General features: G+C 39.2%; 2 protein-coding genes across 3 annotated transcripts in view; one reads left to right on the forward strand and one right to left on the reverse strand.

The window, feature by feature from the left end:
- The first annotated feature begins 1,024 nt into the window (after positions 1–1,024).
- Positions 1,025–25,386, forward strand: part of LPAR4 (lysophosphatidic acid receptor 4) — a 129,296-nt gene continuing 104,934 nt past the window's right edge. Inside the window, exon 1 of the mRNA XM_054473124.2 lies at positions 1,025–1,047. The gene's annotated coding sequence lies outside the window, so the exon portion shown is untranslated. The remainder of the gene's footprint in view (positions 1,048–25,386) is intronic.
- Positions 3,597–6,910, reverse strand: RTL3 (retrotransposon Gag like 3). 2 transcript variants are annotated; one of them, XM_054473122.1, is made up of 2 exons: positions 6,778–6,910; positions 3,597–6,172 (listed from the first exon to the last, which is right to left on the reverse strand). In XM_054473122.1, the coding sequence occupies exon 2, from the start codon at positions 5,941–5,943 to the stop codon at positions 4,588–4,590; it is 1,356 nt and encodes a 451-aa protein (XP_054329097.1). In that variant the 5' UTR covers positions 5,944–6,172; positions 6,778–6,910; the 3' UTR covers positions 3,597–4,587. The 2 variants fall into 2 exon arrangements, with proteins under 2 accessions (XP_054329097.1, XP_054329098.1); XM_054473123.1 differs by having other exon boundaries at positions 3,720–6,190.

Below are 25,386 nucleotides of genomic sequence, written 5' to 3' on the forward strand. Positions count from 1 at the left end.
ATTTTTAAAAAACAACTTCATTTAGAGACTCTTTAAAATGTTTGAAACTGATGAGGCCCAAATGAAATGGTAGTTTCTTATTATTCATGATCCTTTGTCCATTACTAGATTGTAAAATTATTGATGGTAGGAATGTTGTCCTGCATATGTTTATGTGTACTTCAGTGCCTTGCTTACAGTAAGCTCTCAAAATAAATACTTGATGAAAGTTGAGCTTAATTTACTTTTAGTATTTTGCTTTTGATGGTTTGAACTCAACTTCATCAAATCTAAGTAGATAAAAAGTATAGGCACAATTTATCACTTACTTTTTTATCATTTTCCATATTCTCATAAAATTATTAAAATACAAATTAATCATGTTTCTTTCCTACTCTGAGTTTGTGAGATGGGGAAAGAGAAAGGGGCCAACCTTCAATTTTTATGTTATAAAGTCCTGATACATATGAATTTGTTGAAATAAGTATGCAGTATTTCATAGTAGGAGAGAAAAATACAATCATATCTACAACAGAAAAAAAGAAAGAAAAACAAATATCTTAGTCTAAATCACTCACAGGATAAAGTTTAAACTCCTTAGCTATTAATAGATAGATAATGTCTTTAACCTAAAGCTTCATCTCCCCACCTCCACCCTACACACACACACACACACACACACACACACACACACACACACACACACCTTTACTCTCCAGTGACATAGAACTATCATTTCTGAAGACACCTTGCTTTTTCCCTCCAGCTTGATTTTTCATTTGCACCATACTAAACCTAGGAAGCCCTGCCCTTCCTCTTGCTTCCAATGAGGTTTCTCCAGGAACCAGCTCAAAATGCACCACTTCAGTTCAAGCAGAATTAGTGCTCTCTCCTTTGTATGTCACAGTGCTGCACTACCCAATGACTTCCCCTTTTAAATTGTGGTCAGAGCAAAAACAATGAGTCATGCTTTAGTTATATTTTTTCCTTTTCTGTCTCTCTCTTTTCCCTCCTCTTCTCTCCTGCCTGTCTCTGATGCATAGAAGGCATTCCATAAATGCTTGTTGAGTGAGTAATGATTAATTTAATAAATTAAAATATTTTCTGGGGTACTAGTACTCATGTCTAGTGAATCAATATTATTAAGGTGGTTAATAGAATAAAGGTCGTTCATACTGAGAAGCAGTGTGGTACGTTGGATGACACTCCAGCTTTGGAATGAGACAGATCAGAGTTTGTTTTTAGAATCCATCAATTCCTAGCAGTGTGACCTCTGGCAAGTAACCTCACTTCAGTGGACTTCAATCATTTGATTTCTATAATGGGGCTAACAATATCTACTTTGCAGACATTTGAAAAGACCTAAATGGCCCAACACAATATCTGGCAAAGAGCAGGTGCTCACTAAATGGAAATTTTTATTAGTCTCATTAGCTGGTATGTTTCAGTTTAGTATATTTGTTGCCATCACATAACTTAGCATTTGGCTATCTATGCTAGCTGTGTAATGCCTACTAATTTTTTTGTTCTTGACCACATTTAAACCTCTCATGTTATACTTTAAATACTGTCCACAGTACCTAACTGAATGGTAGCCACAGACTTGATTTTTAACTATTGGGTTAGAATTGTGGATCACGGTGAAAAGAGAGCAAAGGATTTAAAAACAATAGGTAGGGGTGCACTGAGCTTTGTTAAGTGACTTTCCTTTCTCTGGTCCTCAGCTCATTAATCTGTAAAATTAAGACGAGAGCTTATTGAGTCTTTTTCAACATACAGCATCTGTGATTCTGTGACTAGATAATTATTCCCGTTTGTGAAATAAAGAATTGTACTCTAATTAAATAAGCCTCTGTAGCCAGATAGAAAAATTTAGGGTCCAGGTAGGTTGACCAACCGTCTCAGTTTGTCTAGCACTGTCCCAGTTTTGATGCAGAAACCCTATGTCCCATGACTCCTCTCAGTCCCAGGGAAACCAAGCACAGTTGATCTTCGTAGGTCCAGGGTAATTTGACCAATAAGAGGAATTTTTTCTTTATGGTTGCTTAAAGGATTTTTTTTTCTCTCTTTAATTCCACATTGACAAATAGTGTTTGGTTTTAGGAATAAAGATGAGCAACTGAATAGGAGAAAATGCAAGAAGAGCCTGTATATAGTATACAAATAAGCCCCTTTCTCTGATAATAAAATGTCATCAAATCAGTCACTATGTCAAACTTTTTATGTATAAGACACTGTGTTACACTTAACTGTCCAGGGTAGGGATGTAGATCATTCTGTTCCTTCACCCAAGCTAAGTATGTATGTGTGTGGGTGGAAGGGGGGTAATACAGGACATGTACCTAGGGAAAGATCCCCCACGTATCACAAAGCAATTATAGTGCCGAAATACATTTGACTGTTAAGGAAAGGAAGGGAAGGCCAGTGAGGACTAGAAGAGGTGGGATTTAAGGCTGCAGAGGATTTGGATGGGTTATGGAAGTGGCTAGGTAGACAATCCAAGGGGTGGTGCTGCTATGTAATGTACAGGTCCTGTAGATAACTGTTCTGGACTCCCAACTCTCATTAAAAACACCTTGGAATCTGAAAGAGATCTGAGATATTAGGTATACAAAAGAAAAATTTCCAAGAAATGAAAAAGGGAGTTTGGTGGGTGATGACAGGGTTAGCAGTAGAATAAGAGAACCAGGGAAGTGGAAAGTACTACCAAAGCATAGGACATGGAACTATTAGCCAAACTCTTTAGAAGTTTTTGTTTTGAGTTTTCCCCTCATTTTTAGGGGAAAACTTAAGGGACCCACTTAGGTCTCTGCTGCCATAATTTTGTTTGGCTCTTACCACTGCATTAGGGAGATTGGCATACTGTAGGGGAAAGTGCAAAGGCTTTGCAGGCCAAACAGGTCTTCATCACTTACTAGCTGTGTGGCTTTGGGCAAGTGAATTAGGCTTGCTTGGATTCTGTTTGCTCATTGCTAAAACAGGAGCAAACTACTTCACTGGATTGTTCTGAGGAGTAATGAGATGATTAACATGTGTTAAATGCCTGACATTGTAGCTGAACATATTAGTGGCCCAATGAATGGTAAGCCCCTTCCCTATTACCTTCTAGGGTTATAATCATTTATTTGATATTTTGTCTACATTTGTCTAAATGAGGAAAAGAGGCTGCTTTTAGCGGCCTCAGTGAGAGAGGCTCCCAAGGGAAAGTTGAAAACACAGAGGAAAAGCATTAAGTTCTGCTTAGACCACTCCTCACACCTCACCTGAAGATTCTACCTCTCAGCACCCCAACCCTCCTCTAAACCCTCTTCAACCTCCTCCCAACCTCCCCCAAACCCTCTTCTCAGTCTTACCTCTACCTTTCCCCTAATCCCTCCATACCTCACTCACTTTCAGCCCTAACCATTCTCTACTCTCACTTTCAGCCCTAACCATTCCCTGCTCTCTCCATCTTACTCTCTACATCATTTCTCCATCATCTGCAGACCTATCACTACACCTGGAATGTTTAGGAGCCTCCCTAAACATTGAACACTTTCCAATTCCCTCTCTCCCTCCCAATTTACTAGTTCGTTATCTCTTCCTCTAGCTAAGCCAAGAAATAACTCAAACACAAGTAGAAATTGCTAATATTTATTGATTCTTTTAAAAATGTCACTTATAAACTTATTTTCTTTATGTAAAAGATGTTGCAATTTTTGTGATACAGAAAATATTGATAAGAAAAAAATCAAGTCAGTTTAACAGCTACGCTTTTTCATTATTAGTTTCTAATATCTATTCGCATGCATATTATTAGTAATTGTAATTAAAACAGTTCTGCAGAATGCAGGGTTCTGAGATAGAGGCATGCAGAGTTAGTGAAAAAAAAGCAGCTCAAAGTCATCAGGTTCAGTCTATCATCAAAGAGGCAGAGTCGTTGTACAGGTAGCCTTAGTACATAGCAAGAGGTTCAGTAGAAGATTCAGGGAGCAGCAAATGCTGATGACAGCTGAGGTAACAGAAGACAGGTTGCCAGGAGCAGTCATTAGGACACAGGATCTACCCAGCAATTATTTCATCATGATTTCTTCTATTCCACCTGTGCCTGAAGCAATTGTAGTGACAATAACGTGATAGAAAGGACACAGTGCGGGTACTCCATTCTATGTTTGGGACAAGTGTCTCAAGCCAATGGATTCCAAGAATCAGAGGGTATCGTGGTGCATGAATAATGTCAAACTGGAGCTCTTCAACATGGTTTCCAATTTTAACTTGGACAGGTGATGTTTCCTTAGTTATGGGCCCATTAATAAGTGGACAGCTGTCGACAGTTTCCAGCATCAGAGGGAAGATGTTACTGTGGATGGGCAGCTTCTCTCGAAGAACCACAGTATGATCAATGCTGTTTCTGTAGGAGCCTGAATCTACCATTGCTTGCTCAAAGAATTGTCATCTTCCCAGTCGGATTTCAACAGTAAACCATAGTGTATGAGACATGGATATTGGAAGAGAGGGGGACGCATATTTGTAGATTGGCCCACCTGGGGTCCCCCTTACTGGCAGGCCTTGATGTTTCCCGCCTGTAGGGCTTGATGAGGCTTGACAGGGCAATCTCTGGCAAAATGATCAGAATAACCACAGTAGAGGCATAAGTGGCCTTTGCGCTGATGGGACCCATTCAGCTTCACTGATGTGTGGGCAGTTGATTGCAGCCTGCATAGGTTGGTTTTCAGCTGGTGGACTCTCAGATACATCGCCCTCTGCAGAGGAGCTTTTCCCTAATGGATTGGGATCAGGCTTCTCTTCTAGGCTGATGCACTGAGTGATGAGATCAGATAGATTGGTGGCTGGGCTTGTGTGAGACAGTTCATCTCGTATAGAACTGGCAAGACCTTCTTGAAATTGGATCCAGAGAGTGCTTTCATCCCAGTTCAGCTCTTGAACAATGAGGTGGAAGTGGGTTGTTACATGACCCTCCCCTTGGCAGAGTTGATGGATGCATTGGTTGGCATCTTTCATGTTTTCTGGATTATCAAAAGTATCCTGGAGCACAAGTATGAAACTTTCACATTGCTCCAGTAAGGGGCTTTGGATATCCAGTAAGAGCTGGAACCACCATCCTGCCTTACCTGAGAAGCAATTGCCAACAAAGCTCACCAGGGCTGCTTCAGTGGGATACAGGTGCCCTCTGACTCTCATGTAACTATGCAGTTGAAACAGGAACTCAGGAAGCTTCTGGGAATCTCCATTGAAGGTTAAAGTGTATTGCAGGGGGAAATCTGTAGCCTCTAACCCAATAGGGGCCTGTGGAAACTCTGAAGCTGCTAATGTCTCCACAACTATTAGACCCTCCAGGGACTCCTGGGCTGCTGAGAATTCTAGGAATTTCTGGGCATTTGAAGGCTCCAGAGGCTCCTGGGGAGGTGGAAGCTCAAGGAATTCTAGCTGTGCTGCAGTCTCCTGGTATTCTGGTGCCTCCTGGGGCTTCTCAATATTTGGGGGATCCTGGGGTTCTGAATTCTCGGGCTCTTGGGCTGATGTGGCATCCTGGGTGTTTGCAGGCCCCTGGCCCTCCAAGACTGTTGGGATCTCATGGGCCATTGGAGATTTCTGGGACTCCTGGGTTGCTGGAGGCTCCAGGGACTCTGGGGCTGTAGGGGCCTCCTGGAGCTCCCAGGCTGCTGGGGGTTCCCAGGGTAGAAGCTCCTGTGGCTCTGGTGGCTTCTGGGGTTCCTTGAACTGTGGGGTCTTTTGGGCCTCCCAGGCTGCTGGGGGATTCGTGTGCTCTGGGAGCTTCTGGGGCTCCTTGGCCTCTGAGGACTTTCGGAGTAGATCATCCTCCTTGGCTGATTGCGACTTCTGAAGTTCTGGGATCTGGGCCCGGAGAGCAGCATTTTCTTCCATCAGCTGCTGCACTTGAGCCTGCAGAATTTCATTCTCCAATTTCAGAGCAATATAGGAGGCTGCTAAGTCCTCCACCATCTTTGGAGGAAATGGATATGATTTGACAATTTGCTACCAAGAGAGATTGGGTGGGCGTTTGTGAGATCTTTCCTGAAAGCTGCTTACAGGCAGATGTCAGGCTCAGTGAGTTTTCCAAGGGGTGGGTATTTGGGCACCGCCAAGGCTGATTATCAAGAGGTCACTGGGAGCCTCCGGAGCTCGGCAAGAAGGAGCCTCCGGAGCTCAGTAAGGGGAAGTGTCAGATACACTGCGAAGAGAGTGGGAGCTGAGGATCAGAAACGGTGGAAAGCACACATTCAACACAAATCAAAACAAAATCTGCCCAACAATGCTGGGTTTCTTTTACCATAGGCTTATGTTCATGAGCTGGGGTATATATGCTGGATCTGACTCCACGACATTTTAAGAACAGCACCTGTCCCAGACTGTGCATGTCAGTTTGCATTTATCCTTTGAAACTTAACATTATATCAAAAGCAACTTTTTAATATTATTTTCTGTTTTATATAGTCTTTAATTTTGAATATCTGCCTAATATCCCAATGTAACATTTGGATTTTAACAGCTGCTTTCAGTGACTAAATCAAATGTTTGAGCAATGTGGGAATTTTAGGCTCTGCGGTGGGCCAACCCAAGAGATATTTTTGGGTGACTAGGGTGGTAGGAAGTAGGAGGGAGCTCTTTCTGACACCTCAGAAATCATACCACATAAGTAACCACACAAGACCAGCCTCAGGAGAAAACAAGCAAAAGTTGACTAAATATATATATATGCCCTCAGCAGACACATGCATATTATTTATAAAATGCCTCAAAATAGTTAAGAAAATAATCTTTATAAATGTACGTTACCATTCAGAGACTTAGTCCAGGAGCTTGGCTGTCTGTGTACCCATCGCTGAGGAGGGAAATGTGTAAATGGCTGTGGAGGCTTGCCTTTTCTGCACACACTGAAATCAAGCAAACACACCCACTCCCAGAACACATTTCAACTCTCCTCTGTAACATAACTTTTTAAAGTGTGGAAGAGTTTTTTGACAGTACCTCACAGTTCAGAGCTGCAAGGAAAGTAGGATGCTGTGCTGATGTGAAGCAGCTTCATGTACTCAGTCCTTGGTTACTTTAATGAATATTTGGCCAGGAAATTGTGAGTAATACCACTGCCCTTGTGAAAAGTTGCAAACATTTTTGAATGACCACAGTGGTTTGGGATGTGATTTTTTATGTCTGTCTCATGTAACCTACTCTTACTCTGTCCAAATTGGGCCATTTGTTTACTTCTCACTCAGGGAACAGCCTGCAAACCCTCAGCCCCTTCCCTTGCTTACTACCTATTCAGTCCCTAGGGTTTTTCCTTGGAATGTTTTCTTGGAAAATTTACCATGGACAGATCTAGAAAAAGTATAAAAGGGTACAAATGTCAGGGAGACCAACTGTGTTGGTGGGTACTTATAGCAGTCTTACAGAGTCCCTGGCTCTTTCTGTATGTCCTGGACCAAGGATCTCATGCTTCCCTGAACTGATCAGGTGCTCCAGGTAGCACTCAGGGCATCCACTAAAGACTGGCCTCTTGGGAAGTGACCCTGCTCAGAATCTCACTTTCTCTTCTCATGCCAGATCACAGTTATGCCTTGGGTATGGGCTATGTGGTCACTTTAGGCAAGGCTTAGGGGCAACTATTTTTATCCAAGTAAGGAGTGGGGTTGAGGTTTGCATTTGGCCATTTCAAATCACACATCATGTCAACCATAGTCCCATGTCTCCTTTACAAATGGTCAGTTCTGCATTAGTCAACATAATGGGATAAACCCTAGTGATGGAATAGGCCGAAAACATAGCAAATTGACAGACTGGGCTACCTGAATCTGAATGCAGAAGCTTTGACAGTAAAAACAAAATATTTTGCAAATTGAGTTTATTCTTTCCTTACCTTTCAAGGTTTTATTTTTCTAGAAACACCACACACATAAAAATACCACCATCAACAGGGATGATGTGTTCTATTTATGTGAAGCTTTCAGGTAACTGAAGCCTTCCTGCCCTCCAAGAAGCCAAAACACACAGTTAACATTTATTTTATCCAGAAAGAAAAGAGAACTTCCAACACCTGAATTTGTAATGGGCTTAGTTAGGGAACAACTATTAATTGAAACTCTTTCCTAATGCTTAGCAATTTCCGTAACAATGAGTTTGAAGGTTCAATATTGGACATCAAGTTGAAATTTAATAAATAGTATTTCAATTTAAAAAAATCAGAGAAATATTTATAGCATATGTTATACCTCTTCGTCCATTCTTAAGAAATGATTTTGCATATAATTTAATCCAGTTTTAATGGTTTGGTTTCCTACTTACACAAACCAGCTAGTTTACCCTGTTGTAACACAATGTTGCCCTCTGAAAGCTACTGAAAGATATAAAGTGGTCTGTCTTCAAATTAAAAACTTCCAAATTGCTATGCTTCCCAACTTCTTGTATTTTCTTTTCCTTTATATTTTTATACTCTTTTGCAATCAAGTTGTAACATAGCCCTTCATGTTATACCTATATGCCTGTCTATACTTACCCTATACAAATTTGGCAAATTACTTCATCCTTCTGATAGTTAGAATCTAAACCTTAGTTTATGAAACTGTAAAATGAAGTTATTAATATTATTTGACTTTATAGGGTTGTCAAAAATTCAGTGAAATAATGTGGGAAAAAAGGCTTAGCACAGTGTCTGGCAGCTAATAACACCCAATAAAGGTTAATAATAATAATAATAATAATAATATTAAGCTGTAGCAGAAGTAACCTCATTTTAGTTTATTCTTTTTAATCACCTGTGAATTGGGAAACTGAATAGGTAAACATGTTAGAGTTGTGTAAAGGCTGAGAAAGGGGTCTCATACCAAGAAATCTACAGTGCATCGATTTTACAGCATTGGTTTTTCACCACTTGAGAAATTTTATCTTTTCTTCCTTGCTGGGATATAGGTGGTTTAGTTTCCAGATAGTACTCTAGAATCAGGACTGGAGGCACCTGAGCAGGAAGAATAGAAGATTAAAATTGGAATTGTGAAGCAGCCAAGATAGATGTTTAAAAAGTTCATGGACTAAAGCACTGAAAAGTGTCTTGCCTACAGGAATATTTATTCAGTGTATAAACACAGAAACCTTTCTTTCCCCAGCCCCCTACACTAAACAGCATAGTGTATTCAACGTCCTTAAGTACAAGTTCAAACTGCCTAAACATAGAGAATTATTATTTTCTGGGTGGAAAAGGGAGCTACACAGACTTTTGTCAAAATGCCTAAAGTGGTTTTAGCATCCTGAATTAGTCAAATGAGAACAGGAAAGTAAGAATAAGAAAGTAATCACATCCAAATTTTCATCATGTTTCCCCTACACTGTAATTCTTCTTCATACATTCACAATATGGTGGAATGTATGGATCCTTTAGAACGGTCATGAAAATATTTTAAGTAAATGAGGTTTTGTTAACTATGCAAATGAATATTTCAGGGAGAAAAGAGACAAATATGCTCATTTAACATATAAAAAGACTACACACTAATAAGAAATATTCAGGCTCAGTTATGTTAATAAGCTACATATGTTGATTGTTAGCTTAGGGAGAAAAGGAAAAAAAGGGTTGAATGCAATGCAGTTCTACTTTGTACATTCCACTGGCTCATAATTTTCTTTTGTTGGCAAATATACAAACTAAATGTTTTAGGTCTCTCCCAGGGTCTTCCTCCCCTAAGCTGGCTGGGCTGCATCTTTAAGCAACTCCAGCTTCTGTGCCTCCCTTTTCCCACTCTGAAAAACATTCAATGGGACAGTTTACCCTACAGGTCTCTGGCGCAAGGCCCAGTCACCCCTTGGGGGCAGTCCCATCCTGGTGTGTGTTTTATTTAACATATTATTCCTATGGTTACATTATAGCTTGCAAAACTTTCTTAAATTTAACCCATAATGTGATTAGTACAGATTGAAACTTTTCATTGTCAACAACACCCCATAATATAGCACTGGGGCAGCAGGAGTTCCGAATTTCTCTGGAAGTTAGAAGGCTGACCAAAAATTCTCTTTACTCATAAGGCCAGGACCCAGAGGACCTAGTAATGGTATGGAAACAGTCTATCCCACACAAGTGTCAAAATTTGTCACTTATCTCCCTTTATGAAATTTACAACCTTCTCACTTTATTTCTTATCCCATACTTAGGAGGCTTTTCCCCTTGATCAGCTGTCACACTGGGAAAGTAAGGCCCTACTGAAATACTAACTCGTAAGGCTTTAAAAAATCTCTCTTGGAGGTGCTTGCATTTTCATAGGATATTTTGAAAGACAGCAATCCATTCAAGACTCTTCTGTTAGGAGAGATACCCTTGGTCAGAGATATCATTTTGGTGTCCTTCAGATTACACCTTGTCAGTGGCCTTATATTCGATTTCCTTATAAAGTTGACCCAATATGGCCCCTAGTGTTAGCAGCAGATATGCTTAATGATTTTAATTCTCTGATTTCACTAAATCCTTGTGAAGGCACCAGGGTGCCTTAGTTTCCTCACCAGGGCTGGGGAAACTACCATCACAGCCTAACCAGGGAATGGGAGACTTTGCTATAACCCCACTTCTGGGGATGCACTTATTGTAGAGATCTGTCCTTCTCCTCTACTTCCTGGACCTCTTACTCTCCGAGGCCTACCAATGCTGGCTCACCCAGAAGTCGGACTAAGTTTAAGCTGATGGTACCAGCAAAGCAGGAGAGATGGGGAAAGATAAGATGGAAGGAGAATTGGGGAGATGAGGGGCTAGAGATGGAAAGAAGGAGAGAGGGAGAGAGAAAAAGGGAGGGATATGGGGAGAAAGAGAGGGTAGGGGAGAAGGTGAGGAGAAGGAAATATCATATCAGGAAATCTAGAAAGGAGCTTAAAACTTCAGCATAGGTACATTTTGGTCAGTGAAAGATAAAATTTAATTTTATAGTTTAGCATTTTAAAAATTAGATAATGATGCATTATCTTTTAAGTGCTTAAGCTTACCTCTACAGCTCTTAATTAGTCCATAGTGGGTGATATGGTCTTTAAAGGTTTGCAGACTGCTGAAGGAGTGATGGTAGAGCCTCAGTGGGACTAAAGAGGATGGTAAGAGTGTAGAAGTGGAAGATGTAGGAGTGACTGGGGTGCTGAGGAGAAAGAATACCAAAATTGGCCATTTTTCTGTGTGCTACAAATAAGATATTAGTTGTTAAAGTGCTTTAAAAATGTGCTAATGGAAAGAACTCAAGCTTTGAAGTAAGGCAGGACTAGTTTCAATTCCCACCTCTGCTATTTGCTAGTTGTATGGTCTTGTCCAAGTTGCTTAAATTCTCTGAAACTCATTTTCCTCACTTGGAAAGTAGGAGATAACAATGGGTAATTACTGAGTTGCTGCAAGGATTAGAAATAATGTTAGTATTTAATAATAGGCATTTTCTGAGTTGTAGCTTATGAAAAAAATCATATTGACAGTGGAAAGAATTGTCATTGATTTTCATGTCAGCTTATCTAGTGCATTCAAGCAAAATTCTTCTCAATTTTTTACATATAAACTCAACATAATATGATTGCTCCAATATATAGATGCTCCTCACCTTATGACTTACAATAGGGTTATGTCCTGGTAAAGCCATTGTAAGTTGAAAATATCATAAGGATGTGGAGAAATAGGAACACTTTTACACTGTTGGTGGGACTGTAAACTAGTTCAACCCTTGTGGAAGTCAGTGTAGCAATTCCTCAGGGATCTAGAACTAGAAATACCATTTGACCCAGCCATCTCATTACTGGGTATATACCCAAAGGACTATAAATCATGCTGCTATAAAGACACATGCACACGTATGTTTATTGTGGCACTATTCACAATAGCAAAGACTTGGAACCAACCCAAATGTCCAACAATGATAGACTGGATTAACATAATGTGGCACATATACACCATGGAATACTATGCAGCCATGAAAAATGATGAGTTCACGTCCTTTGTAGGGACATGGATGAAATTGGAAATCATCATTCTCAGTAAACTATTGTAAGAACAAAAAACCAAACACCGCATATTCTCACTCATAGGTGGGAATTGAACAATGAGAACACATGGACACAGGAAGGGGAACATCATACTCTGGGGACTGTTGTGAGGTGGGGGGAGGGGGGAGGGATAGCTTTAGGGGTAAACCTAATGCTAAATGACTAGTTAATGGGTGCAGCACACCAGCATGGCACATGTATACATATGTAACTAATCTGCATATTGTGCACATGTACCCTAAAACTTAAAGTATAATAATATTAAAATAGAAAAAAAAAAGAAAATGCATTTAACATACCTAATCTACTGAACATCATAACTTTGCCTAGCCTATCTCAAATGTGCTCATAATACTTACATTAGTCTACAGTTGGGCAAAATCATCTAATACAAAGCCTGTTTTATAACAAAGTGTTGAATATCTCATGTAATTTATTGAATATTGCACTGAAAGTGAAAAGCAGAATGGTTGTGTGAGTATAGGAAGTACGGTTTCTACTGAATGTGTATTGCTTTTGTACCATTATAAAGTCAAAAAATCGTATGTTGAACCATCATGAATCAGGGACTATCTGTATTTTGCTTTACATAATGTCAATCTACATTTCTTCCTTCTCACCTTCTTTCCTCAAATATTTATTGAGCATTCAGGTGGTTAAAGTCACTGTGTTGTGGTTGTCTATATGCACGTGTGGGTGTATGTATGTGTGGGGGGGTGTGATGTATGTGTTTGTGATGCATATGCTGAGTAAGGAATACAAAGATGAATGCTCTTGGAGCTTTTTCTCAAAGAGATTACAGGCCAGTGGAACAGGAAAAATATGTACTTTCCTATTAATATGTAGAAATCTCTCAGTGCTAAATGTTATGTGAGAGATAAAGATAAAGTCCTCCAAAGGTGGAAAACTTGTGGATGTGGTGGGGTGTGGTAGAGAGGAGTGAAGGGTGAAATTTTGGAAAGCTTAATAGAAGAGGTGGCTTTTGAGTTGAGCTTTTGAATTTGAATTTGAGAGAAGGGTAAGATTTGATCATCCCAGTATGAGGGTGAATTTAGAATGGATGAAGAAAAAAAAAGCAACTCTGCTGCTGTCAAGTTACCTGAAAATGTGGAATCAACTTTGGAACTGCGTAACAGGCAGAGGTTGGAATAGTTTGGAAGGCTCAGAGGAAGATAGGAAAATGTGGGAATGTTTGGAATTTCCTAGAGACTTGGAGGGCTCAGAAGACAGGAAGATTTGGGAAAGCTTGGAACTGCCTAGAGACTTGCTGAATGGCTTTGACCAAAATGCTGACAGTGATATGGACACTAAAGTCCAGGCTGTGGTGGTCTTAGATGGAGATGAGGAACTTTTTGGGAACTAAAGGTGACACTTGTTGTGTTTTAGCAAACAAACTGGTGGAATTTTGCCCCTGCCCTAGAGATCTGTGAAACTTTGAACTTGAGAGAAATAATTTAGGGTGTCTGGTAGAAGAAATTTCTAAGCGGCAAAGCATTCAAGAGGAAGTAGAGCATAAAAGTTTGGAAAATTTGCAGCCTTGTGATGCAATAGAAAAGAAAAACCAATTTTTCCGGGAAGAAATTCAAGCATGCTGCATAAATTTGCATAAGTAACAAGGAGCTGAATGTTAATCACCAAGGCAATAGGGAAAATATCTCCAGGACATGTTAAAGGCCTTTGCTAAAGGCCCTCATATCACAGGCCTCAGGGCCTAGAAGGAAGACATGGTTTTGTGGGCTGGACCAGGGCCCCTCTGTTGTATGCAGCCTAAGGATCTGGTGTCCTGCTTCCCAGCTTCTCCAGCCCTGGCTAAAAGGGACCAAGGTACAGCTCAGGCTGTGGCTTTGGAGGGTGCAAGCCCCAATCTTGGCAGCTTCCACATGGTGTTGAGCCTGTGGATACACAGAAGTCAAGAATAGAGGTTTGGGAACCTCTGCTTAGATTTCAGAGGATGTGTAGAAACATGTGAATGTCCAGGCGAAAGTTTGCTGTAGGGGCAGAGCCCTCATGAAGAACCTCTGTTAAGGCAATGTGGAAAGGAAATAAGAGGCGGGAGCCCCCAAACAGAGTCTCCACTGGGGGACTGCCTAGTGGAGCTGGGAGAAGAGGGCCACCATCCCTCAGACCACACAATGGTAGATCCACCAACAGTTTTCATGGTGCACCTGGAAAAGCCACAGACCCTCAACACCAAGCCATGAAAGCAACCAGGAGGGGAGCTGTGCCATGCAAAGTCACAGGGGTGGAGCTACCCAAGGCTGTGGGAGCCCACCTCTTGCATCAATGTGCCCTGGATTTGAAACATGGAGTCAAAGGAGATCATTTTGGAACTTTATGGTTTAATGACTGCCCTATTGGATTTCAGACTTGTATGGGGCCTCTAGCCCCTTTGTTTTGGCCAATTTCTCCCGTTTGGAATGGGTATATCTACCCGATGCCTGTACCCCCACTGTATCTAGAAAGTAACTAATTTGGCTTTGATTTTATGGGCTCACAGGTGGAAGGAACTTGCCTTGTCTCAGATGAGACTTTGGACTATGGACTTTTGAGTTAATACTGAAATGAGTAAAGACTTTGGGGGACTGTTGGGAAGGCATGATTGGTTTTGAAATGTGAGGACATGAGATTTGAGAGGGGCTGGGATGCAATGATGCAGTTTGGCTGTGTCCCCACCTGAATCTTATTTTGAATTGTGGCTCCCATAACTCCCACATGTTGTGGGATGGACCCGGTCAGAGATAATTGAATCATGGGGGTGGGTCTTTCCAGTGCTGCTCTCATGATAGTGAATAAGTCTCATGAGGTCTGATGGTTGTATAATGGGGAGTTCCCCTCCACAAGTTCTCTCTTGTCTGCCACCATGTAAGATGTGACTTTGCTCCTTCTTGCTTTCCACCATGATTGTGAGGCCTCCCCAGCCATGTGGAACTGTGAGTCAATTAAACCTCTTTTCTTTATAAATTATCCAGTCTCTGGAATGTCTTTATTAGCAGCATCAGAACAGACTAATACAATCTCCAGTGAAAGAAATCATGAGAACAAAAGCACAGAGGTTAGGAACTTCAGCTTGTGAATGGGGGAAGCAAAAGTTCAGTTTGGATAAAACCTAGGGTACGTGAAGGAAATGTGTAAGTTCATAGACATAAAATGTAATACAGAGCTACTCAAAGAGAAAGTTGAGTTTTAGCAGAAAGATGACAATAAAAAGCAAATATTTTATATGTTCATTGTCAAGAAATATGTGATTCTGGCAATTTCTAACTGCTCTAAATATTTTATTAATTTACTAAGATCCTAGCATCCATTAATACTCCCTCACACCCAGGAACACCTGGTAGATTTTTAATATGATCTATCAGGTGATCTTCTCTTTTAATGTTTCCTAGAGCTTTTGAATGTATGTTTTCTTAACCCTGTAACCCTGGCTGTGATTTCCCTCATGTTCAGAATGATTAAATTTTCCTTCACCTTTGAGTCAGGCATTAAACAGGCATAGCCGTCCCATGCTAATCCCAGCATGGACCTCTTGGTTTAGCTATTTTATCTCAATCTCTTCCTGTAGAATATTTACATAACCAAATTCCATTTCCCCCTTTCCTTCCACTCCATTTCTGCAATTATTTTGTTTTTGTCACTACCCTATTTGATTTTTTAGCAGAGCTGGATTATCTAAAACTGCATTTTTTGCGTGTACCCCTGACAGAAAGAGAGGCCCCTTGTTAGTTTCTGATTATTTCTTGGCTGAAAGACTGAAGCAGAAAATATCATTAGTGAGGAGTCACATCAGATTCTTGGGACATTTGTATGTTCTTTATGGATGCCAGCAGAGTTGACTCTATCAGCATGTGCAAATGGGAAGGATTACACTGATGAATTATTTGTCAGAAACTGAAAAGGCATTTTGGTTTTCTAAATTTTTAGAGAGAACTTAGTGATTTCTTTTTCCAGTTCTCTTTAAGCAGGCTAGGCAGTACTCATGGGCACTTTTTGCTTTCAGCATTTGTATAACCCAGGTATAATGCAATGCAGTCACTGTGCTACATCAGGGCCACAGCAGTAGATAACAGTATAAAAAATAAAGATCATGATTTTAAAAGAACTACTTAGAGACATTTCTGGCAAGTTTCACCAGAAACTGTTTATCATGGTGACTACGGGTAGTGGAGATTGAAGAGACTTTTACTTTTTATTTATAGCAGTTGAATTATTTTAAAAATATGAGTACACATTTCTTTTATGGAAAATAGGAGCCTTACTACCTGGCTGTGGCCTCATGTGTAGGTTTATTTATTTGGTATTCAAAACCCTCCAGAATGCAGCCCTATCTTCCCTTTCTGGCAATGCTTTCCTTCACTTTTACCTATACACTACTAGTCTTGTTAGTCTCTACATTGTGCCACCCACATGGCACATTCACCCTACCTTTTTTACATGGCTATGCCCTCTGACTGGCTTTCGACCTTTAGATATTTGATCCTTTTTTCTAGGCTTACCACAGAAGCTGCCTCTTCCAAGCAACCTTTGGAGAGATTTTTAGCCCACCACTCCCCTTCTATCTGTTCTGTGCTAATGTTGCAAATGCAGCCACATTGATTGTAGTTCTCAGTTAGTACCTAATTATTTCCTGTATTAGTATTTTCTGACTAGTTACAGGAGCCAAATTCTTGTTCTGCCACAGCCTAGCTGTGTGATTCTGGGCATGTAGCAATCTTTCTGGGTGTTTCCTCATCTAGAAAATGAGGGATATTGGGAGAGCTCCTAAGTGCTTTCTATTTCTAACAAACTAGGATTTTCATATTTGTGAAAGAGACTTTAAAAATTCCAAAGCACTATACAATAAAAATTTGTATTAGAATTATACTGTTTGTATTTCCTGCAGCTCTTACGTTACCAAGTAAAATACCTGTATCTCTGACAAACTGTTTGTACAAAATATCTTAAGATTTAATAAAAATTCTTTTTGGCTTGAACTAAAGTCCAACTTTCCACAAAACGAAGTATATTTTTCACATATTAGAGACACAGATTTGAACATGTTTCTTCTATTGGCAGTTTTGCCTTTCATTTTTGAGGTAACAATCACTTGAACATGTTTTGATTAATGTAGAATTTGCATTAACAAACCATTTAAATGCTCTTTTTACATCAAGCCTGTCAATTTAGAAATGTCCTAGTATCATATATTGGCAATCTTTCCTGAATAAATTAACTCCTCAGAAATGACAAATAATATTACTGTCCCCATGCATTATCTATGGGAATAACAACATTATCATCATCAACAACAAAGCTAACACTTCCATAGCACTTACTTTGCACTAGGTACTATCCTAAGCTCTTTACATATATTAATTCATTCAGTTCTCTCAACAACACTGTAAGGTAAACATTTCCCCTTCCATTTCATGGATGAAAAAAACCGAGGCCCAGAAAGGCTAAATAATGTGCCAAGAGGTCACATAGCTGGTAAATTGCAGTGATGGGACTTCATCTCAGGAAATCTGTCTTCATATTCTCTGCTCTAAGCTATTAAGCTAAGCTGCTTTCAACTCTGCTCTCAAATTTCTGTGTGACCATGGATAAGCCCCTTTCTTTCTGAGTCTTATATGCTTATCTAAAAGTGGAGAGATTAAATTAGTCAGAGATTACAAACTGATCACCCATGGGCTCGATGTAGCCTGCAGATATGTTTTGATCTGTCTGTACTTATCTTAAAGTTGATTAAAAATCAGGGGATTCCACAAAACAATCCACGTTTCCAATTTCTCTTGAAAAGCTAGGAAATCTGGCCGTACTATGCCCATGTTCCCACATAGCAAGAGCCAACAGGAACTTAGTATATACTGGTTGCTTCCTTTAGCTGGGGAACAACTCTAGTTTTCTATGGTTCTACCACTCCCTAGTTGCATTAAAACTACCTGCTTTACTCTTTTGCTTTCTCTACCTGGTTCCTTGTATACATTTGAGCCGGAGCTCTAATATCCCTGATATATAACCTTTATGGTCTCTTTTAGCTTGAACATTTAATGTTTCCATGTGTAGTAAAAACTTACTGTAGTTGCTACTGATACACATAACTGCATAGGTGACCCTTTAAGACATAATGTCAAATGAAAGCAGCCAGAAACAAAAAAGTAAATGTTATCATTATTTGAAGTTCAAGAACAATCAAAGCCTGACAAAACAAGCAATGGGGAAAGGACTATGTATTTAATAAATGGTGCTGGGATAACTGGCTAGCAATATGCAGAAGACTGAAGTCAGACCCTTATATTTCAGCATATACAAAAATTAACTCAAAATAGATCAAATATTTAAATGTATGACCTCCAACTATAAAAATCCTAGAAGACAATCTGGTAAATACTCTTCTTGACATTCGCCTTGGCAAATAATTTTTGGCTAAGTAATGAAAAGCAATTGCAACAAAAACAAAAATAGACAAGCAGAACCTAATTAAACTAAAGAGCTTCTTCAAAGCAAGTAAATTATCAACAGAATAAACAGAGAACCTAGAGAATTGGAGAAAATATTCACAAACTATGCATCTGACAAAGGCATATCTGGAATCTATAGGGAACTTAAGGAAATCAACCAGCACAAAACAAATAACCCCATTAAAAACAGGCAAAGGACATCAACACACACTTCTCAAAAGAAGACATACAAGTGACCTACACACATATGAAAAAATGCTCAGCATCACTGACCATCAGAGAAATGTAAATAAAAACCACAATGAGATACCATCTCACGCCTGGCAGAATGGCTATTATTAAAAAGTCAAAAAGCAACAGATGCTAGCGAGACTATGGAGAAAAGGAAATACTTATATACAATTGATGGGAATGTAAATTAGTCCAGCCACTGTGGATAACAGTTTGGCAATTTCTCAAATACTTAAAACAGAGCTACCATTTGACCTAGCAATCTCATTACTGGGTGTACGCAAAGGAAAATAGATGATTATACCAAAAAGACACATGGACTTGTATGTTCATTGCTGTGCTATTCACAATAGCAGAGACATGTAACCAACCCGGTGCCCATCAATGGTAGATTGAATAAGGAAAATGTTGTACATATACACCATGGAATACTATGAAGCCATAAAAAGAATGGAATTCTATCCTTTGTGGCAACTTGGATGGAGCTAGCTGGAGGCCATAATCCTAAGTGAATTAAGGCAGTAGCAGAAAACCAAATACCCCGTGTTCTCACTTACAAGTAGGAGTTAAACACTGAGCACACATGAACATAGAAATAGGAACAATACACACTGTAGACTAATAGAGGGTAGAGGGAAAGAAAGGCGGGAGGTGTGGGTTGAAAAACTACGTGTTGGGTATATGATCACTATTTGGGTGATGGTATCCATACTCCAAACATCAACAGCACGTATTACTTTGATGGAACAAAACAGCACATGCATAAAATAAAATAAAAGCTGAAATTGGAAAAAAAAAAAAAGAACAGGAAAATCCAGTCAATAGTGCTGCAAGTCAGAAGAGTAGTTACCTCTGGGGATGAGGGAATATTGACTGGGAATGAGCAGAAGAAACTTTTCTCAGTGTGGGTGACGGAAATAATCTATATGTTGATCTGAGTGGCAGTCACATAGGTATACACATATCTTAAAAGTCACTGAAGATTTGTGCATTGTACTGTATGTGAATTGCACATTGCATTTTGAGCAAGATGCTTAAAAAGCAATGGTGTCCAGTGGTTTCCAAATGCTAGTCCTCAAATGGTGGCATCAGAATAATCTGAGATATTTTCTTTTTTTTCTTTTTTTATTATACTTTAAGTTCTAGGGTACAAGTGCACAACGTGCAGGTTTGTTACTTATGTATACATGTGCCATGTTGGTGTGCTGCACCCATTAACTTGTCATTTACATTAGGTATATGAGATATTTTCTTAAAAGCAAATTCCCAGGACCAAGGTAAGACATACTGATTCAGAATCTCTGTAGGTAGGGCCTTGAGATTGTATGTATTTTAACAAGTTGGCTGGTCTAGCTGACTCAATGACACTTGTCAGGACCCTCTTGAATACCTTTGGAGAAGTGTAAGCAAACGTCTTATTTGCTCCTCAGAACAACACATGAGATAGGTATCATTATTTCTATTATACATGGAAGTGAACTGAGGCTTAGGACAATCAAGGAACTTAACCTCAGTGATAAAAATAACAAAAGATGGATACAGATTTAGAGACAGCCCCACTTGACTTCAAAGACCAAGTATTTCCATGACAGTCCACTGCCTTCTAAAAACAGTCATTATGGGCAAAGTGTTATCCCTACTTGTTGATTAAAGATGTGTAGAGTCAGAGCCCTGAAACAGCATGTCTTATATAACTTAGCAGAGTTTGCTTTTTAAGTATCTTGCTCAAAATGCAATGTGCAATTCACATAGGACAGTTTGAACCCAAGTCTCTTAATATATCCAGGACCTATTTCTCTGATGCCTTCAGTGCCCCTCACTTTGCCCCTGAAAAGAGTTGGTTTTTTACAAGTGGAGTTCTGCTTGAGATCTGTTGGCAAAATATTTTAAAGCCCGACTGCACAAAATACGACAGTTTCTAAGGTTACAACATAGAATAGCTTTTTCACTGCATTTTGTACCTTGAAAAACCCTGTAATTAGAGAATGTTCATTAAGGACGGAGTGAAAATGAATAATGTAATTTCATATTTCCAAAATTCTAACATTTACAGAATAACTAAAACTTATTTGATTCTAATTTTTTCAAAAATAAAATCAACTCTGGTGGTATATGTGCCTACTTTAGAAGGGATCTGTGGGTCTTCAGATGTCTATCCTGTCTCCTAAACTGTCACCTTCACTTCAGTTCCACTGGCTGAAATTTGCCATTTTATATTTAATATGTTTCTTTTACTAAGGAAATATATTCTTTTGCATTAAACATTGTCTCTGTCTGGGGTTGAATAGTGCCCTCTTGAAATTCATGTCCACCTGGAGCCTCAGAATGTGACTTTACTTGGAATAGGGTCTTTGAAGATATAATTAGTTAACATAAGGCCATACTGGATTAAGATGGGCCCTAAGTTCAAAGACTGGTATCCTTATAGGAAGATCATGTGAAGACAAAGAGACGCACACAGAGAAGATGCCTCTGTGAAGATGAAGGCAGAGATTAGAGTGATGCATTGACAAGCCAAGAAATTCCAAGAGCCACGAGAAGCTAGAAGAGGAAGAAAAATTCTTTCCTAGAGCTTTCAGAGGGAACATGGTCCTGCTGACACTTTGATTGTACTCTTTCACCTTCCAGAACTTTGAGAGAATACATTTCTGTTTTTGAAACTACATATTTTGTGGTAATTTGTTATGGCATCCCTAGGAAATTGATATAGCCTCTTACATCAAGTCCTTGAAGACAGGTGCCTGGATGGGGCATTCTGTGAAGTCACTGGCACTTCAGTGGGAAAGCACTGGATTAACAGGTAGGAATCACTAGGAGGGATAAAAGGCCTTTGAACGGGAAACAAGGAAGAGGAGAGGAAAGATGATCACATTTTGCTTATTACACAATTGAAGACCAGCCCTGTAGAGAGTAATCACCAAAGACTCTGTCAAATGCCTGGACCCAGGCCAGCTTTCTGTCCTATACCAATATGGATTCAACAGTGAGCAGCTGTTGCCCTGGCTAAGTGCTCAGGAACTAGGAGTTGAAAACAACTTGCACACCTTGGAGACAAGAGCCCTTGTCTTGTCTTGGCCAGTCTTTTCCCTCCTCTGAAATCATCACTTGTAAGTGTCTTGTTCTCAGGGTGATTTACATGCTTACAAAGAGTTTGGCAGGCAGGACAATACTCCCTATGTGGCCCCTATTCCTCTATCTCAATCAGAATTGGGAAATTTACTATTATCTTTTTAAATTGCCATTTGTATTTGTTTGTCTTTTTGAACATTCATCTATCTATTTGTTTTACTACCCATCCCCTGCTCCCTTCCATCGCATTGCTTCTCTAGACTTGGCAGTGCTTCTCTAGACTTGACTAGACTTGGTTTTGTTTTCTGCATCAAGTGATATTTCGTTTTGACCCAATACCCAGGGGAATGGGGATGACCAGGGGTCTTAGGCTCTGCTTTACTTTTTGCTGATTAGGCCAGAGCAGGGTGGCTGTTTCTAATTAATTTTACAGTTTGCTGTTGGTATAATTTATCTCCCTGAGAAAGTCCTGTCATTTGTTTGCATTTTCACATCTCAAGCACCTCTATCTTGTCTGAGCATCAGGGTAGGTGGGTGGCCATCACAAGTACAGACTTGTCACAAGTACAGATATATCTGATTTTATTATGTCCAATTTTGTAGGTTGCAAATTTGCTATCCCTGTCTTCATAGTGGACCTTCACTAACCTGGAACATGGTTTCTAAGGTAGATATGTGAAAAATGAATGTAGAGACCTGCCACATAAGAGAGCTGTTGGTAGGACATGAAGAGACTGGCAAAGATTCCTTTTCTTATCTCTGCACCAAAGAAAACAAAAGCTGCTTATTTAACAATTTTGTCTATGATTGACATGACAGTAGCATTCAGCTGCATGCTCAGGTAGGCCTCAACTGTTTTGTTCTTAGTTCCACACAATGTCTATGAAACAATAATTTATAATGGTGATTGAAGAGGAATAACTAGCATATATTGCTTTCCTTGTTTACATTATGGTTCCTAAAGCCATGCTTTTCTGGAAGGAAGAATGAGAAATTTACTGGTTTAAGAGTCAAGAAACATGTTTTTTTGCTAACTGTGAATCTCCCACTATTAATTTAGCCTCCTGTAGTATCCTGTAATATGCTTTAAAGGGAATCACCAGTGTTAGTTTCTCTTTTCCAATTTGGTCTGACAAAGCCCAGGCCTGAAGTCTTTGGGGAAAGAAAAGTTTAATGGGCATAGTTCTGGTCTCTAAATCAAAAGATCTCCATTTCAAAGGAGCATGTGATTCACAGATGTTATTTTCTTTCTAACAATTTCACTATCAGACATTACACGAAATATTTGTTTTGTTTGAATTCATAGAATGTAACCTCATTAGACCAAAACAAACAAACAAAAAAAGCCTTACTCTCCACTGTTTCTTTAGTGCTTACAATGGTGCCTGGAACTTAGTAGGGGCTTAGTAAATATCTGTGTAAAGAGTGAATGAATGAGTGAATGAATTTGGGAAGCTGTAAGGGTTATCTAACCCACTCTCACACTAACATTCTCTCCAACATCCCTGACAAACAAACATTCATCCAATCTAGACTCAAGTCTCTCCAGGAAAAGAGAACTTAACATTTACTCAGACAGCTCATTTTAGTATTGCCAGAGTTCTTCCTTATGTTGACTTCAAATCTGCCTTATGAAAATTTTCTCCTTAGTCTTTATCCTGCTCTTTCAGCCATACAAAATAAGTTCTAATTTTTCAGTACAAATGGCTCTTCAAATTTATAAAAATTGCACTGATATTCTCCTTAAGTCTTCTTCATCTTCAGGTGAAATAGCTTTTAACTGTTTCTCATGTGATAAGATTTAGACTACCCCTCATCATCCTGACACTCTTCTGTGACCACCTATTTCTGTCCCAATACTACAGTCTGGCATGTGTGCAATATATTACAGCTAGCGTCTCCTTGGTGGATGAAAATCCATACATACACACACATACTTTGGAATGTGGGTGATATGTATATATTCTTTATCGGTTTGGCTGGAGAATCAGTGGGGTCATAGTTAATGTTATTGGTACTGACAGTAAATCCTTATAATTAGACTTCTAAGTCAATGCCTTAGCAAGATGAGCAGGCCAAATGCAAACTCCCCTTGGTATATTGCTTCATTATGGCAAGACACAGACTCAAACATGTAACAAGCACTGGGTTCTATTTGGAACCTTTTAATTAAAAAAAAAACTGATTAGAAAACACTTTTCTCTTTCACCTTTTTTCTCTCCGGTGAAACACATATCCAAGAAAAGGTAGTCTGCAGGAAATCTGGAGGAAGACTTATGCTTAGAGTCCTTGCTCTGCAAACTTCTACAGGTAACAATAATTATTTGTGTGAGTGAATACAACCGCATTGTGTAAGTTCATTTTGGATATTTCTGGCTTTCTGAGAAAGGCAGAGATAAAATATATTTTAGTCTGAGTCACAGATTAACTAGACATCTAGTCGTAACTTAAAACCTAGGATAATAAAAAGAGGCCCTCATCAAATTAAATAAAACATTTGAACTTACTAAAAGGAAGTATGTTTAGAAACTGATACGAATTCAAATACTCTCTCTCTCTCAAATAAAGTACAGTGTTTGCTTCAAATTAAGATCATTTGCCAATTTGATTATTAGGGTCCCTGACAGCTCAAAAACTGATTCATTAAGTACAGTGTAAATATAACCAATATTTCATTATTTACTATAAAATTTTGATGAGTTTAGGTTAGAAATATATATGCTGCTCTATTCTTTTTTTAACTTTTATTTTAAGTTAAGGGGAACAAGTGCAGGTTTGTTACATAGGTACATTTGCGTCAAGGGGGCTTGTTGTACAAATTATTTCATCATCCAGGTTTTAAGCCTTGTACCCATTAGTCATTTTTCCTGAACCTCTCGCTCCTCCAAACCTCCATCCTCAGAAAGGCCCCAGTGTGTGTTGTTCTCCTTTATGCATCCATGTGTTCTCATCATTCAGCTCCTACTCATAAGTGAGAACATGTGGTATTTGGTTTTCTGTTCCTGTGTTAGTTTGATAAGGATAATGGTCTCCAGCTCCATCCATGTCCCTGCAAAAGACATGATCTCGTTCTTTTTTATGGCCGCATAGTATTCCATACTGTATATGTACCACATTTTCTTTATACAGTCTATCATTGATGGACATTTAGGTTGATTCCATGTCATTGCTATTGTAAATAGTGCTGTAATGAACATACATGTGTATGTGTCTTTATAGTGGAATGATTTATATTCTTTTGGTTACATACCCACACATGTTCATGTGTCTTTATAGTGGAATGATTTATATTCCTTTGGTTACATACCCAGTAATGGAATTGCTGATTCAAATGGTATTTCTGTCTTTTGGTCTTTAAGAAATCACCACACTGTCTTCCACAATGGCTGAACTAGTTTACACTCCCACCAACAGTGTATAAGCATTCCCTTTTCTCTACAACCTTGCCAGCATCTGTTATTTTCTTACTTTTTAATAGTAGCCATTCTGACTGGTCTTAGATGATATCTCACTGTGGTTTCAATTTGTTTTTCTCTAATGATCATGGATGTTGAGATTTTTCATGTGATTGTTGGCTTCATGTATGTCTTCTTTTGAAAAGTGTCTGTTCATGTCCATTGTCTACTTTATTATGGGGTTGTTTTTCTTGTAAATTGGTTTAATT

This window comes from Pongo pygmaeus, chromosome X, assembly GCF_028885625.2.
Source record: "Pongo pygmaeus isolate AG05252 chromosome X, NHGRI_mPonPyg2-v2.0_pri, whole genome shotgun sequence".
NCBI lineage: Eukaryota > Metazoa > Chordata > Mammalia > Primates > Hominidae > Pongo > Pongo pygmaeus.